The sequence below is a fragment of the Tauraco erythrolophus genome, chromosome 3 (assembly GCF_009769465.1).
Source record: "Tauraco erythrolophus isolate bTauEry1 chromosome 3, bTauEry1.pri, whole genome shotgun sequence".
In the NCBI taxonomy this organism is placed as follows: Eukaryota; Metazoa; Chordata; class Aves; order Musophagiformes; family Musophagidae; genus Tauraco; species Tauraco erythrolophus.
The window spans coordinates 81,425,090-81,441,963 of record NC_141467.1 but is presented as its reverse complement, the minus strand read 5'-3'; the positions used below and the strand labels follow the sequence as shown (position 1 = coordinate 81,441,963).

Below are 16,874 nucleotides of genomic sequence, written 5' to 3'. Positions count from 1 at the left end.
AAATATATTGGACTTAAAAAAAGAGAAACCTGCATTACTGAAGTCTGCAGATAAAAGCATCAATGAACTGAGTGTTTTCATAAACATGGGACCCTCAGTTTCCTGCTCTTGAGAGCACTGAAAAATGGCAGGTGTCCTTTCGTTGCTCCATTTGTGCCTTTAGCCCTGTACAGTATTACAGACTTGGGAACATTTTCTATTCTCTACCACTTATCCACTTGTGAAATGGCCAGCCTCAATCCCACCCAATACTATTGCTCTAGTTAAAAATATGGACTTTACCTTGTGTGTGTACAAAATGATTGCAAAGAGACCAGATGTTTCAAAGTTCTGTCCCAAATGTGGAAAAGAGATCCTTAAATTATTTATGTTTCTAACGTTAAATACTGTGCCAACCTGATCACTGTGTAGCTGTATGTGGCCAATGGAGCTGCAGTAATACAGCTTGAATTTGACCTGTTTAAATCTTACATTCAACTGATGCTTTTTGTTAACTACCTATTTATAGAAATGTCTTTAGTCAGTTATTGTGAATCATGTCTCCATACAGCTAAGATGGGGTTAACTGGTAATTTTTTAAGCTTATGGAACATCGTTGGTTTTAATACATTCAGTAGTTGCTGTAAAAATGTTAGGGAAATGTCGGAGTGCAGATCCTTGAAGAGACTGCACGAAGAAAATCCTGTGTAAATAAGGACTGGAGCTCGAAAGTTAGGCCTCAGGGGCAGAATGCCCTTGAAGTTAAGGATAAGAAAACTATGCAGTATGATAAGGGAGTAGTGTTTGCTTAGAGCAGAGCTTCGCTAGGCGGGTGTCTGTTTGAAATAAGCTGTTAAATATGACAAGCATATGTATCATCCAATAATGGTGTAGAAAAGGTGTGGTCTCAGGATTATTGGCAAATACTGCCTATATAAGCAATAAGAACTGCGCAATAAACGAGACTTCCTGCAGCTAACTCATATTGAGTCGTCTCAGTACTTCTCCAAATCCCTTCTCCGCAGGGAAAGACAGGTTTGAACAAAAATTTTAGATCTGGATCTGTACTCACAGTTCAAACCTACCTCTAATAGCCTGATTTGGGGCATTCCCAGGATTTCAGAGAGTTATAATTCACATCTGTGTTTCTAACTCCTTCATGCATGACTGTTTGAATGTGCACTTTTGGAACAGGTCCATGTCTAATAGGCTAAATTGTAGTTCCCAAATCAGAAGCCACATGGTATTGCTATATAGTTTTTTATTTTTCCTCTTATTACATAGTCTTCAAACAAGGTTCTATCAGTCCAGCACATTGGATTAATAGAAAACATCAAAGTCTACACTTTCTACCCACCTGCTAATGAACTCACACATTTTGATTTCTGTCAGTGATTTAGTAAAGCCTTTGCACAATGGCCACAATAGATACTTCTCTGCCAAGTAATAACTTATCAGAGCACTGGAGCAGATTGGAATTATGCAGGACTTACTAAGCTGTCCTAGTATGGTACGGGCAGTCAAGGTATAGATAAGATTCTCTTATTTTTAATATTTATTGAGACAAGCTAATTCATACATCAAGCATAGGCTGCATTTACTTGGATCTTCCTCTATTTCTCTACTAATTAAATATGTTAGTAACACATGTGAAAGCGTTGACAACAGCATTGCTTATTCCACATGTTAATTATGTATTTGTTCAGAGTATGCTGATGAACTGTGTGCATTTCTCACGTCAAGTTTTCATTTCATGTCAAAGGAAAAGTGCAAATGTAGTAAGTGGATTTGTGCTTTTAATTTTAGATATTTCTTTTTCCTCTAAAACAATCTTGTACATGATTCCCCTGTACCATATGCGTTTGAAAATCTTTTGTTGGCAAGAAGTTTAAAAAGAAACTAATACTCACTTCTCAGAAAAGGATTTTTGAACAAAGCAAAGCAATTATGCCATTAATAAGTTAAATGAAAAAAACGACAAGGCAAGCGAGAAAAAAAACACAGCATCACACTCAAGGAATGCACAGGCACACGTTAGCTTATGCAATATTCCCTATCTCTCAGAGTGAGAAAATACAGAGATTTCATTGGAAATACTCATTATAATAGGCCACGGTGCCTATGGCTCAGTAAATGCAATCAACAAGCTTACAGCATTCTTACTAGTTTTCACCTGGAGGCAACTAAATGAATTTCATGCCAGCTGTGAGACCCGGCTGATCAGTACTGATTTTGTAAACCCCAGACCCTGATTGGTTTGAATACTACTCATTTCTGCAAAAAGTACTTTGGGAATTGGATCTGTCACATCTCTAGAGTAATTTTACACCTTTACAGTTTTGTATGTGCCTATGTGTGTGCAGGCATGTATACATGTCTATAAAATTTATACTTCATGGATTTGTGTGTGCTTGTGTGCATATAAATATATGCTATACACATATATGCATATAATTACCTTGTTCAGTAAATTATTTTACTGTCATGATCACATAGGGCTTATGTTGTGTATGTAATCTTTTTTCTAATACGATATTTCAACCATTTTCTTCTCTGTATTTTTACTGAAATGAAGGTCTTTATGTTTCATTAAAATGTTTGTGTTTCTACTCACTTGCATTTGAGAAGACAGAGCCATTACACTTGCTTTGTTGAGGAATATGGCTCTTTCCAGAGGTCTGCACAGCTGCTGGAAAGTTAAAATAAATGTGCTTTTTGGGAGTTCTTTTTCCTCTAGAAAGCATATGCAAGAAGAAAATTAACTTTCTCTGTGTTTTTTCTCCCAAACGAGAAAGTAATTAACTGCACCTGTTGGGTCATTCACAAAAGACTACAACAAATGATTTACTATTTTCAGGCTCATGAACTGAATGCTTGATCTAAAAAAGGAGAATGTGTATGATTGTGTTCATCTTCCAGTTATGACCTTCCAGTTCAAAGATCATCTTAATTCCCAGCTGCCTGAGCCTGAAATTTGCTGAATGTATTGAAATTCATTCTCTTAATTCACGTCTCCAGAGGTGCTCAGCACCTGGCAGTACTAGGCCTTCAGATAGCTGCCCGAAGGATGAAAACAGTGAATTTTTTTTTTTTTTTAGTGAAACACCAGGAAAGCACGGCATCGTCATTGCAGCTCCACACGAAAGTATATTAAAAAAAACAAAGCAAAACAAAATCAAAACACAGAAATACATAAGCTTAGTTGGGCTTGCCAAGGTAATGTATCACTAATCACAGATTGTATTCCGAAACAATAGTTAAGCATCGGAAACTAACTGCCCAGAGAACTCTTGGTACCCTTATTGTCATCAGAGGGGTTCTAAAAGCAGATAAGATATGCACATCTGCCAGGAATGACTAAGTATTTTCAAACCCATATTGGGGCAGGGGGAGATGAACTCTTGAGGGATTTATTTTCTCTGAATCCATATTCAGGTTGTTCTGAATGCAAAAGCTCAGCCTCTGCTAAGGAATCTTATGAGAGTCAAGGGCCGTGACACTTCATTTGCTCTGCACCCGAAACTCCCACTGAAGCCAATTATTCAATCTAATTTAACAAAGACCACAGCTTCTCTGGCTGTGCGATTGTTGGTAACCATCAACAAACTGATTCATCTACAATTGGGCCAAACGTTACAAAATCTGTTTCTGAGTTCTTGTTTGTACCCCCATCATAAGATTACACCAAAATTAAAGCATGCAGTACTTGAACTAACTTCAAAGGCTGAGCTTGCACTTCTAGCAAGTTCAGCCTTTTTATTGGTTCATGTTTTCCATTTGGCTTCAACATCCTGTTCCTTACTGATGCCCTTCTAGAGTTTCATTTACAAATATTACATCCCTGGTTAGTGAGCCATGGTAATTAATACTGTGGTGGAGGCTATGGATTATAGTAATCTCATGCCTCCTGCTTGGAAAAACGCTGCAATTTTTCCAGACGTTTACATGTAATGCCCTATTGAACATGGCCAAATTTGTCTTAGGAAAATGTATCCTGAACTCATTTAATCAAAATATATTTAACTAAGGTTGCTTATGCTGTTATCTATTGCCAGTTTTGTTAATCATGAAGCTCAAAATGTTCAATGCATTAGAAACCTGAGATCCACAATCTCCTAATTAGATTATTTCAAACAAAACAGTAAAGTTAAAACAGGCTGGTTCAAGTACACATATTTTTACAAGTTTATGCCAATAACAAGTTTGTTAAAAAAACACGAACAGATGATTTGACTACTTTCTGGAAGCCTCACAAGTCTGACTGTGCCTCACCTTTCAAATCCGGGACCACAATCTGATATGGATTTTAGCTTCTCTGCAGATTTTGTAGTCAGACACTCTCTGCCTGCTGAGACTTCCAAGTGTTGCCCAAGTTATGATTGTAAAGAAAATCTATTATATTTGCAGTACCATCAAATATCAAATAAAACCTATGGAGTCTTTACACAACATAGCAATCATAAGTCAGTAAGTTCTTCCAACATCAAATTAAACAAAAGCAACGGCATTTTTTAGGAAGAGGAGATGTCTTTTATTAGACCAGGTGATGTAATTGGAAACAACGAACAAGCTTTCAGGATCCAAATTTGCTCACCAGGTCATAAAGAGGTCAATAAATACACCATCTCTGGGCTACTTCTTATTTTATTTTTGGTTTTAATTGTGTTCACGAACTCTCTTTTCATAAATGGACACAATTTGGTTGACCTGACTGCAATACGATGATACAAGTCACAACAAATCTAAAAGAGACACCTCCCACTCCTTCTAGACTGTCATTTCAGATCCAGAAAGGAAAACTTGCCAACATCTCGAACACTTACCATGTCATCACCTTAACATGAATTAAAACAGACTAAAAGAGTCTTCATTCAAAGAGTTGCGGTCAACAGCTCAATGGAGAGTGTGGAGACCAGTGACAAGTGGCTTTCCTCAGGGGTCAGTATTGAGACCAGTGCTGTTTAACATCTTTGTTGGCGACACAGACAGTGAGATTGAGTGCACCCTCAGCAAGTTTGCTGACGACACCAAGCTGTGTGGTGTGGTTGACATGCTGGAGAGAAGGGATTGCCGTCCAGAAGGACCTTGACAAGCTTGAGAGGAGGGCCTGTGTGAATCTCATGAAGTTCAGCAAGGTCAAATGCAATGTGCTGCACATAGGTCAGGGCAATCCCAAGCACAAACACAGGCTGGATGGAGAATGGACTGAAAGCAGCCCTGAGGAGAAGGACTTGGGAGTGCTGGTGGATGAGAAGCTCAACATGAGCCGGCAATGTGCACTGGCAGCCCAGAAAGCCAACCGTATCCTGGGCTGCATTAAAAGAAGTGTGGCCAGCAGGTCGAGGGAGGTGATCCTCCCCCTCTACTCTGCTCTCACGAGACCCCACTTGGAGTACTGCTTTCAGCTCTGGGGAGAAGGACATGGAGCTGTTGGAGCGGGCCCAGAGGAGGGTCACAAAGATGATCCAAGGGCTGGAGCACCTCTCCTACGAAGACAGGCTGAGAGAGTTGGGTTTGTTCAGCCTGGAGAAGAGAAGGCTCTGGGGAGACCTTCTAGCAGCCTTCCCGTACCTAAAGGGGGCCTACAAGAAAGCTGGAGAGGGATTTTTTACAAGGGCGTGTAGTGATAGGACAAGGGGCAATGGATTTAAACTGAAAGAGGGTAGATTTTTATTAGATCTGTATCTATGGAAGAAATTATTTACCATGAGGAACAGGTTGCCCAGAGAAGTTGTGGATGCCTCATACCTGGAAGTGTTCAAGGTCAGGTTGGATGAGGCTTTGAGGAACCTGATCTAGTGGAAGGTGTTCCTGCCCATGGCAGGGGGGTTGGAGCTAGATGACCTTTAAAGTCCCTTCCAACCCAAGCCATCCTATGATTCTATGATCTAGGAAAAATAGAAGCCAACAGAAGGTCTGGTCTAAACCCTATTAAGTTATGAAGGATACTCCTTGTTTCAATGGCTTTGGACTACTGAAAGGTACCTATGAATCTTCTGCTCAGACTTACTGTAATGCACCCATGATCAAGGAGGAGAGTACTCGTAAACGTACCAGGTGCTTTCATGTACAGATGCACTAGGATTGCTGGGCAGGTCATGCAGACATTGTCTGCCATATGACAGTTTCCATATGGTAGATGATGTTTGGAGCTAGAAGATATCGCCCTGTGTTACAGCACATCAACCAGACCGTGCTTTGAAAAGGAGTATGAAAAGCTTGGCATTTTGTCCTTGTGTTGTGGTCCTTGCTTTCATTTTCAAAAGGAGAAACTCTGCTGCCATGCTATTTCTACCCAGGGCACCTTCTGGAGCTGAGCCCAGGTTATGGATGCTCGTGGACTACATCGACGGGCTGTCAGTTGCTAAGGCCGCACTGAAGAGACTGAATTAACATGTAACAATTTTGTGTGTTGACTGGTTCAGCTGTAGATCAGCATAAGTGTCTGTAAAGGTGGTTTAACACCACAGGATCCTGTCTGGAAAACAAGGATGAGGAATGAAAGAATTTTGTGAGTAAGGCACCTCTCAGCAAATATAGAAGAGTGAAGAAACAGTAGAAAAAACATTGTGTTTATGACTTTATTTCCATTGCAGACAGGCTACATAATATTTAAAAATGCAAAAGATAAAAGAATCCTGGCATCATTTTAATGGATTTGAGCAAGGAACAGGGACTGGAAGGAGGTGTGTTTCAGTAGGTGTGGTTTTGTTTTTTCCTAAGAAATCAGAAGATCATGTAGAACATTTCTGGCAATGAATAAAGTTAGACTTGCCTAAGTCAAGCTTTTAGGTAAGAATGACAAATACATAGTGTATTACTTGTTTAAAAATCTAGTTTATCTAACCAGAGTTCTCCCGTTGCTGAAATAAGGAGTGTATCTATTTCAGATAGGCCCTCTGAACCTGGAGGGCTTTAGAGTGAGAACTATACAGAACCACACTCCAGTTCAGAAAAAAAAAATGGGAAAAAAAATCGTCATGTGAATGTTAATGTTTGAGCTGTGGAACCTGGTGTGTTTTCTAGTTCTTGAGCCCAAATGCACACATCAGCCATGTCTGGACTGCAATTTGGGAGCTGAGTCTCTTCTTTTAACAACATAGCTCACGATGGTACCAAACACAGGATCACTCATGTAATTCTATCACTATTATTTCAATGTGCATAAAATTACAAAAATCCGTCTCTTTACAAGTTGAACAAAACATAAGAAATTGCTTTTTTTTTAGATTTTTCTATTTCAGAAGCATGCACAAAATCAACAAAGGCTTGTGAAATCCCTGTCTGCTCCATTTATTCTAATTTGAACTTTTGCTTTTTTCCCCCCCCTCCTTTGTTTATAATGCCCTTTTGGAAGTACAAAAATATTTTCCTTCCTCCTCCTAATTTTGACTTTTTCCATTCAGGAATCATTGATTCATCCTTATTTTTTGTACAGCTGCCATTCCAATTCTGTTAAATAACTTCTTGTGCCACAATATCTTTGTTTGTTCCGCAGCACCATTGATTGACGTTGACACAGCCGTGGTAAGAGAGAATTTGATTAGTTAATTTCTGGCAGAGAAACAGGAGGAGGAGTACAAATGTATGCATTTTCATATGTGGCACATAGTGTTGTTTAATTTTTTTTTTTCTTTTTTGTGATAGAGAGGTAGATTTTATAATAAACTATTCAGGAATGCATCTGGCTCAGGGGATTGCTGATGTCCCATGTGATCTTTTTCCAGTAGATTTTTGGTTCTAATTTGATCCAGATTATGATTATCTGAAAACTTTTTGTGGCATATGCAAAATCACTTGATTGTCACAGTCCTCTTCTTAGTCGGCTCCAGTCCACACCACAGAAAGCACAGTCCTAAGTATCACAGCTGGCACTCTTTGTGGAAAAGGCAAGGATTCATTGCCTAAATTTTCCCTCACTAAAACAAGAGGTAAATTTTATTTTAAATTTCAATGGAGCATAAGCAAGAAAAGATACAGCATTAATGCCTGCCTTCACACCTCAAAAGATGAACCCTTTCAAGGACTACAAAGAAGCATCAACTGTTGCTGGTACTACAGTATTTTGAAAAAAGGACTGCAGACTCTAGTTCGGTAACTGTGGAACCTTTTGAGCAAACAGTCCTAATATTCATGTACAAAAGACAACTGAAGCAGGTGCCAGAAACCCCAGGGACTGGGTGGACTGGGAAGGAGAGGACTGTTGTTGTCTTTGTGTTGTATGCCTCAGTGTTTTCAGAAGGTTTATTTGCTTTGATGCTTGCGGATAGCACCGGGTCCACTCGGGTCCAAAACCGCATTCAGCCTTATAGTCCATTCAGAAACTGAGTGATGGAAAGCAACTCTGTGCACTGGCTTAATGGAGCTGATTATTTCTGCCCTCCTTCCACAGCTCTTCCTCCAGTGTATCCTTTATCCTTTTTTTATCCGTTTTTTGCACAGTCCCGAGCTGCCCTTTATACAGAACAATAAGGAGTTGGCTGTATATTCCACAGTAATAACGTCGAAGAATAATAAGAATTAGCACTTCATTTAGTATGTTAACTGTAACACACGGATGTCTAGCCAGCAGTATCTCAGGCACATGGGGAAAGTGGTCACATAGAAAAGAATTTAATGACCCGGCCAGCCATGAAGTAAGCTATTGAAAACAGCAATCAAGATTTTTTATTTGCAGACCTAGGTCCATCCACCAAAATACTCCGTCTCACCAAGACTGGCGTTTATAGGAAAATTTCTCATCTATAATTTATAACGATAGTAGCCGCTTTTATTCCAATTAATTTCGTACCCTCTTTTTTTTTGACACTGCATAACACGAGGGCAAGTTGAGTGGAGCTTTTAAGATCCTCTAGGCAACTTTGCCATTTTTTTCCTATCTCACCAAATGACTGCATGAGCTTGCCTCAGGAACAGTGTGGACCTTGTGGACTCGGGTATTTCCTTAGACCCCCCACTGTTAGGTTACAGATTTATCTTGTCATTCTTTCTGCATGACATCATTAACATTTGGCTTTTTGTGTTAATCCACACAGGAAAAACTCTTGGGCATTCTTCATTTTGGTCTGCACTATTGTAAAAAACTTTTCTTCAGTTGAGGAACGCTGCCCAAATTGCATCTATTCAGACTGCTGTTGCAAAAACCATTCTCCCAGCGTGCAGCTGTGGCGGTATGATTTCTCTCTGCAATTTTCGACTGACGCTTTCCTCTTCTTAATCCCATCAAAGGAAAACCAACTTCTCTTCAGTTTTAAGGGCCCATCTCCTCTGTGATTTGATGTCAGGATCTGCTGGCTTTGGCACGGGAGTGTAAGGCTCGAATGAATACCTCACTGCACAGGAGGAACTGCAGTTTTTTCAAGGCAGGAATTTACAGCACTAAATGCAAATCCCACAGAAACTCCCCAGGAATAAAACCGACAATTCCACAGGCAGGCGGTGATTAGGTGGAAACCATGGGCGCAATACACGTGCCTCCTTCTCAAGACTGTTCGGCCACGGCGGGGCCCGACACGGTGACACCGGGCGCCCGCCCTTCTCCCCGCTCCCCTGCGGCACGACACGTGCCCGCCGCGGCGCCGAACGCCGCCCCTCCCCCGCCCCGGGAGCGCGCGCGAAGCGCCGCGTTTGAGCCAAGCCGCTCGCCGTAGCCGGGCCGCTGCGTCCCGCGCATGCGCGGTGGCGGGGCCGCAGAGGGCGCCCGGCCGGCGGGGCGGAAGGACGTCGGTGGGCCGCGCTGAGGTGAGGTCGCGCCTGCCCGCCCTCCTCCTGCCGCCGGCTCTCCTCTTCTCTTCCTCGCGTCCCAGCAGCCGCCCGCCGCCGCTCTCCCCTCCGCCGCCACCCTGCGGCCCGTCGCGGCAGCCCGTGACCTCTGCACGTCCCTGAGGGTGGCGGGGACGGGCCCCGCGGCGGCGGGCGCCCTGCTGCAGGACGGCGAAGGGCCGGAGCGCCTTCTGTGAGGGGAGGGTCAGTGCGGGGCTTGGCTCAGCTTAGCCGCGGCGCCGCGGCCCCTTCCTCCGGTAACGGCGGCGAGGCCAGAGAGGGGGCCCGTTTGCGATGGTTTGTCTTAACCGTGAGAGGAGAGTGGGCGTGCGTGGCCGTGGGCAGCGCCGAGGCCTTCGGGGGCAGCTGGGCCGCCTCCCGGTCTTCCCTCCGGCTCCGTGGGAGGCAGCGCAGAGGGCAGCACCCTGTGGGCAGCGCTGCCTCGGGGCCGCTTCTGCCGAGCGAACCTTTTAACGTGTCGGTAAAGAGAGTCGCCTGCTCCAGGCCTTGTAGGTTTTTAGTAAAATCTTGCCACGTAGGAAAAAAAAAATCCTTTAATGCAATAGGGTTCGCAATTGCTTTAAAAAAAAACAAAAACAAAACCAAAACAAACTGCAAACCGTGCTTTTCCTTAGAAATGAATAAAATGTGATCAGTGTTCTAAATGCCTTCTGATGTGAGCACCAGGACAGCAGACCTGAAATGGTAGACCCTGCAGGACGGGAAGGGTTTAGTTTGAACAGCAAGGACCAGTCTTAATTCCATTATTACTGGATGTGAGGAGTATAAAACTTACTTAGATTCATGTCATAAATAGGTTGTCCTTGAATGTTGTCCCTTAAATGCTAAAAAGCCAAATAGAGAGGCGTGCTTAGCTTGTGAAGATGATTATAACAATACAAAGAGCACAATCTTTCTAGAGTAGAGTTACAGAGAATTATTTAAATAAGAGTTTCTTGTCCTACAATTCTTTTTTTTTTTTTTTCTTTCCTTTTAGGAAATATAATCACCATGTCGTCTGCACTGTTGCCCAAGCCACAAATGCGGCGCCTTTTGGCCAGGCGGATGAAGTTTCACCTAGTTGGGGCGTTTCTTGTGTCTGTGGGATGTGCAGCTTTATACAAGGTAAGATCTGTAGTAATTCAATTATAAACTGGACTCATTAGAGTGCAGTAAGAATTCATAATATTTTTTTGTTGAGATTTGTTTGAATTGTTCATCAGAAAGCTTTAGTAATGTATTTTTGTAAGCATGTTTCCAGAACATAAATAAATCTTCCTAATCTTCATTTGAAGAAATGATACGAATGACCTGATGCTTTAAGCTGTGTGATCATGATCACGCAATTCGTGACAACGTAACTTTGAGTCTTGTAGTCCTAGACTGCTCTTAATCATTTGCATGATGGATGCACATTAACTCTGTATAGTGTGTGTTTCTCTCTGTCCTGGTATCTGAGACTCTTTTTTAAAAGAGTTGTCAAAGTCTTATTTTATCGCTAAACTGATTTCAGAAAACTTGCTCATAAGCAATTTGGAAAACTCGTCCTTCACACTGAAGATATCAGTGTGGGGAAGGCTAGTATGCTCCTTTTATCCTTTCTTTTAAAGTATCGTGTGAAAATGGAGCATCACATTTCCAAAAACCCCACTTACAGATTGGAGTTTGATTTTCCTGGTCCTTAAGAGACTTCTCACAAAGATAAGAGTGGTAATTGTTCTTAAGTGCCTTTACTAAATAATTCTCGGATAGCATGCTCAGAGCATGCAACATAGTTTGAATTACTGTGGAAGAAATGGATCTTGGTTTGCCATTGAACTCATTCGCATGCTACTTGCAGCATTTGAGTACTCGGGAAGCTATTGATAACAGTGACTGGAAATTAAGTTAATTTCAGGTTGTTCATCACAAAACCATCACAGTTGACTTAGACATTGGTTGATCTCTGAGATGTTTATCAGAAATAACAAGCTTGCACAGTGAAAGCTCAACATCTACTTAACACATCTGTTAAGACGTAGGCAAGCTTGTTTGTGGTCAGATTTACAATATAATTTTTTTAATAGTCTGTGGTTTTATACCTTCTTTGGCACCCCCACATTAATACACTAGTAAGGCAGCAGACCGTATTTAGAACAAGTAACATGGATCTCGGTAGTGGTTTGCTTCGTTACATGTTAGATACTGTTGGACAAACCTACCTTGGACTTTCCTTCACGTTTTTGGGAGTTTTTTGAGCATATCTCTGTGCTTCAGGTGGATGGCTATCCAAGGAATCAGAATTGTGTGTTTTTAATGTCAGTGAGTGGTAAGAGTGGCGTGGCAGCCTTGTAAAATTTTACCAGGCTTTTGTAGTTGACCTACAGTCCAGCTCAAATGTAAGACATTGTTTTAGAATTTCATTTTATCTGGAGTTACAGTTTTGCAGCTGCCCACAGGCACAAAACTTGCCATAATGGCATGTTTTACATATAAAACTGTTAGCAGGGGAGGGCACTGGACACTTGAATGTCGATGTAGGTGGAGTGTTTCTGGATCTTAAAAGTGTAATGCACTGTCTTGTAACAGACTTTTTTTTTTTTTAAGGTTTCACTTCGGGCATTTGTTTTCCTGGCCAATGGCCAGGTAGCCTGAACTGTGGATTTGAACAGGAACAAAGTAATATTTTACTGATTTGAGCTAAAGGTTTTTTATACTGATATCCACTGATACAAATCATAGCACTAATAGAAACAAAAAACCCTCTGTTTGTAAAACTTTGCAAGCTTTAATTTTCTGCATGTTACTTTCCAGTTTGGAATTGCTGAGCCCAGAAAACGAGCTTATGCAGAGTTCTATAAAAACTATGATCCCATGAAGGACTTTGAAGCCATGAGAGCAGCTGGTGTGTTTGAGTCTGCACCACCCAAATGATGGTAACCTGCATTTACAGGTAATAAGATACTCTGCATTCGAGTAAGAGTCAGTTAGATTGTTTCAGTGAAACATTGTGCTTCTATTTGGAGGTTCTTTTTTGATCAAATAGAAAGGTGCTCCCAAAGAAAAAGGATACACATTGCACTTGAGACCTCTGGGTCATAAAAACTTGAGGAAATAAGGGAAATGGGGAGCAGGGAGTAAGGGCAGAGTAGAAAGCTCTTGGGTAATTTAACTTGTGTGATACAGGAGACTTGCACAGAGTGATGCCAGGCCTTTCCCTCCTCACACAGCCAAGGAGAGGAGACAAAGCCCTTGTATTAGCAACTATAAGACTTGCCTGATATCACTGTTACGTTGATGCTGTTACATCCTGAACTTCTGAGCTTTGGGCTATCTATATCTACTACTTACGTACATGTGGTGGCACAGTGAATGAGAAAGTAAAGAGGCTGTTTCTCTCTCATAGCATGCATCTTAATGTAAGAAACAGCTTCCTCACATCCTTTTGTCTTTTGAAGCTGGTGAGAGGGAGGAGATAAAACTAGTCATGAGGGGAAATATACTTAGATATATGCGTATATTTATTAAAAAATCACAACGGTATACAGTATTGTACTGTGTGCTAACATTCAGATTTTTGCCATGCTGAATTAAACTTGAATAGAACTTTGTTCATAATACTGTTTTCCTAGCACTTAACACTGCTTTCTGTTTGAAGACTACCAAACTTTGTTCTCCCTTACTTGCCGTAACACCAGGAAAAAAAAGTCTTGATTTCAGCCTCGTCGCAGTTATTAATAAGCACGCTCACTAAACTGCACAAGCTCATGATGTGACAACTCAATAAGAATTCCTCCCCCTTTCTTGATCCAAATTTCTTACATTGAGTTCTCTGCTTCTCTTAAAATGACTTCAAACTAATCTGGAATGATAGCTTTTTCATGCTTTTGGAATGTTTTCATATTGTGATCATTACATGATAATCTGTGGCTCTAATTATCCTGGCCAGCTGGGTTTTCTCAGCCTGTTTGCTTAAAGCAGCAAGATTGAATAAAAGATTTGTACTTAACACTATTAATATTAAATTCTGTTGTGTGACAATCTACAACTATCTGGTTTCTGTGTAACACAATTACATAAAAAAAACCAGAGCTCTAGCTCTTCTAACAAATTCGAAAAGAAAAAACAGGAAAAAAAACCTTGTGGCAGTCCCTTTGGGGTTTTTTATGTGAGAGAGGGAAACTTCTGTTCTTTAGCTATGACTGCAACAAAGATAAATAATAAAATGATAAATTTACCTGGTTTTAATGTGGGTAATTCTGCCTCTGGTTTGGTCCTATTGCTAATATATAAGCCTTTTTAAACTTTCTTAGACACTGGAATTGCATTCTTTAGTCAGGTGGCCTTCATCAGAGTATTCTGAAAGGCCATCTGGTGGTAAAATCATTTGAAACAAACACTGTCAACAAGGATGCATGTTGAATATTTAATTGGAATCATGAGCAGGATTTTTTTCGGTGCAATAATGCTCCACTCTCAGCTTATGTTCCCATTTGCAGCTAAAAAACCTCACAAAGTTGCATGTTGTGTGCACCTGTTAAAATTAAATGTTTCCTAACCATTTTTTCCATTCCTTAATTACACCAGCTCAAAACAAAAATGTGAAAGACAAATCTTTATATGTGATTTTCTTTGAATTGCGGATGCTTCTGATTGCTTAGCCTATTTATATAAGAACTGATATTTTTCACTCCTTCATAGTAGGAAGAGGTGGGGTTTTTTTGTGCCTGCACATGAGTACCTAAGTAGAAGGGGAGAACAATGCCGGTGTTTCAAATGTTCTGGAAAGGCCGTGAAAAGGACAAGTACACAGAGCAGATGGAAGACATTTTCATTTGCCTCAGCAGCTTAAATCTTAGCTGTGGAAGCTGGATGGAGGTTGAATTTGATGCTTTTTTTGGTATAGTTACCTAAAGGGTACAGCGGTCATGCATGCTTTACATCTCCCATTTTATTGGAATATAGTCTGTATGTGGCAGTAAATACAGTAGTTTAACCTCATTGAATACTCCCTCTGGAATCAGTACTTAGCCTCCAAATTGAGGAAAGGGTAGGGTGGGCAAGGAGGAGAATTCAGTAGTTAAGGTGTTAGCTTGGCACTCCGCACTGAGTTTGTTCCTGCTGGGCACGTAGGCAACTTCGTACCTAAGTGTGAATTTACGCTGTTTCATCTACTTGGCACGGACTTGGTGTGGTGATACTGGTAATGAAAACCCAGTGAGGAGTATCCTGCCTCTACAGTGTGCTCAGTAATAGAGTAAAGGGGCAAGCTAAGAGTTCGGTGCTAACCACTTGCATGACTCCTGTCATGGAGCACAGCTGCTCTTGGATGGAGTTCAATATAATGTGGAGAAGCAATTTGAATTTGGTTTTCTTCCTTCCTTGGTAGGTTGCCTACAGCACTTGTTTCCTCTCTGGCTCCTATCGGAACGCTGCATTCCTCTCTCTTTCAGGCCCTTAGCAAGATTGATTCAGTTATCAGTGCAGCATGTATAGTGAATCTGATGTGCTCTGCAGTATTGTTCCAGCTCTTGATTTGTTCCATGTTTCACTTCTGTTTGCCACATGAAGGGTGTGTGAATCTTAAACCATCAGGAAATAATGGGGAATTCCTCTAGACTAAACCACCACATAAACTTTTCTCTCTATTGCTTTGCATTCATACATACTAATATGTTTACTTAGAGCATGAAGTTTGTCCGACATGACTTGATTTTTTTTTTTTTTATCTTGCAGATCCCCTTCAGTCTAAGGAGATTTGATGACCGAACCTTATGTGTTCACTGAATTGTGAAGCGTAATGCACTTCAGTGCGTGGCACGCTTTAATGTAACTCAATCAATAAAACACATGTGTCAGTGCTGCTTAGTTGTCTTCATTAATGTCGAAATGCTTAAATGCTCAGGTGCTGGGAAGAGCGGTGGAAAGTCTTCATAAATTGCTCAAGATGACCAAGTCTAGTTTTCTTTCCCCCAGGAGTTATTTGCTCTCTGCTTTGGCCAAATTCCACATTTGATAACAAAGTATATCCCTGAGCAGTTACAGCTAGGTTGTCCCAGCTGCTGATGGGAAGATACAAAAGGATTGTTGCTACAGGAAGGGAGCGGCTGGATTTCTGGAAGGGTCTGCGCTACCTCTGGCTTCAGAAGGTGAACTGGCCTTGAGATAAAAGTATTCAGAGAGGAATGCTGGAAATATACTAGCTGACCTTCCTATCTTTTTCTGCTGCCATCACTGTCTTGCCTTCCTTACAGCAGGGAACTGTTACATCAACTTAAAAACTGTGCAGGTGCCCACTGTTATACACAGTGTGTTACTCAAATCGGAAAATGACTCTAAGCTGCAAATCTGTTCACATATATTTGATGTTCAAGGGGAAAGGGTAAAAGCAGACAAAATAAGAAATACTTGTTTTAGGATATTACGGTAATGAAAACCTTTGCATGCTGCTTCTAGCCAAGTATCATCTCCTTTTTAGTATCTGTAGTAGTCAGCTAAGCATAGTTTTGATCTCTGCTATGTTCTGTGTAGTCCAAATCCTGGTGCTCCATCCTCTGTCACGATACCCATCATTTGGAACGTGCTTTGTGCACTGCGTGTTGCTGAGGTTGAAGGTGGAACTGGGACTGTAGCTCTTGATTGCTGAATGTTGGTACTAGGAGAGGAGTCAAAGCTGAGTGTGTGGAAGGAGGGAAGGCTCTGTATGAAGCAGCATGACAAATTAAGCCATCTGTGTTGTATGTGAAGGTCTTCAGTTCAAATCCTGTTTGGAGTAACTTATATTTTAAATGGATCATTAACTACTTAACACTTAATAGGTATCCATGAGCAACATTTGAGCTAATGAAAGCATATAAGTCAGTCATGTATTTGATCCAGCACATTATTGCAGAGTAACATGGGGTTTTCTTTAAACCTTCTGTACAGGCAGTGCTTCCTTTAAGCAAAGAAAGACTTTGACATTAGTGGTGCAGGGGAAACCATCTAGTAATCAAAATACCCCTGCTCTTATAAATGTAAACCAGAGCTTAACAATAGCAAATGATACCCATTTATCTTCCCGATGTACAGTATAAACATTGTATGCCATTAAGTACTGACTAACATTTTCTCAGGCATGTCTGCAGGTTTAAAGAGCCAGGGGTCTTTAGTCA

General features: G+C 41.1%; 1 protein-coding gene across 2 annotated transcripts; it reads left to right on the top strand.

The window, feature by feature from the left end:
• The first annotated feature begins 9,675 nt into the window (after positions 1-9,675).
• Positions 9,676-15,584, top strand: COX6C (cytochrome c oxidase subunit 6C). 2 transcript variants are annotated; one of them, XM_086609493.1, is made up of 4 exons: positions 9,676-9,720; positions 10,739-10,866; positions 12,535-12,673; positions 15,457-15,584. In XM_086609493.1, the coding sequence occupies exons 2-3, from the start codon at positions 10,753-10,755 to the stop codon at positions 12,652-12,654; spliced, it is 234 nt and encodes a 77-aa protein (XP_086465619.1). In that variant the 5' UTR covers positions 9,676-9,720; positions 10,739-10,752; the 3' UTR covers positions 12,655-12,673; positions 15,457-15,584. The 2 variants fall into 2 exon arrangements, with proteins under 2 accessions (XP_086465619.1, XP_086465620.1); XM_086609494.1 differs by lacking the exon at positions 9,676-9,720 and adding an exon at positions 9,914-9,945.
• The last annotated feature ends 1,290 nt before the right edge of the window (positions 15,585-16,874 follow it).

Bases quoted from the DNA above. Each gene is read 5' to 3' on its own strand.
- COX6C (XM_086609493.1), top strand. From the start codon at position 10,753: ATGTCGTCTGCACTGTTGCCCAAGCCACAAATGCGGCGCCTTTTGGCC. The intron at 10,867-12,534 runs GTAAGATCTGTA...GTTACTTTCCAG, and splicing joins GATGTGCAGCTTTATACAAG to TTTGGAATTGCTGAGCCCAG.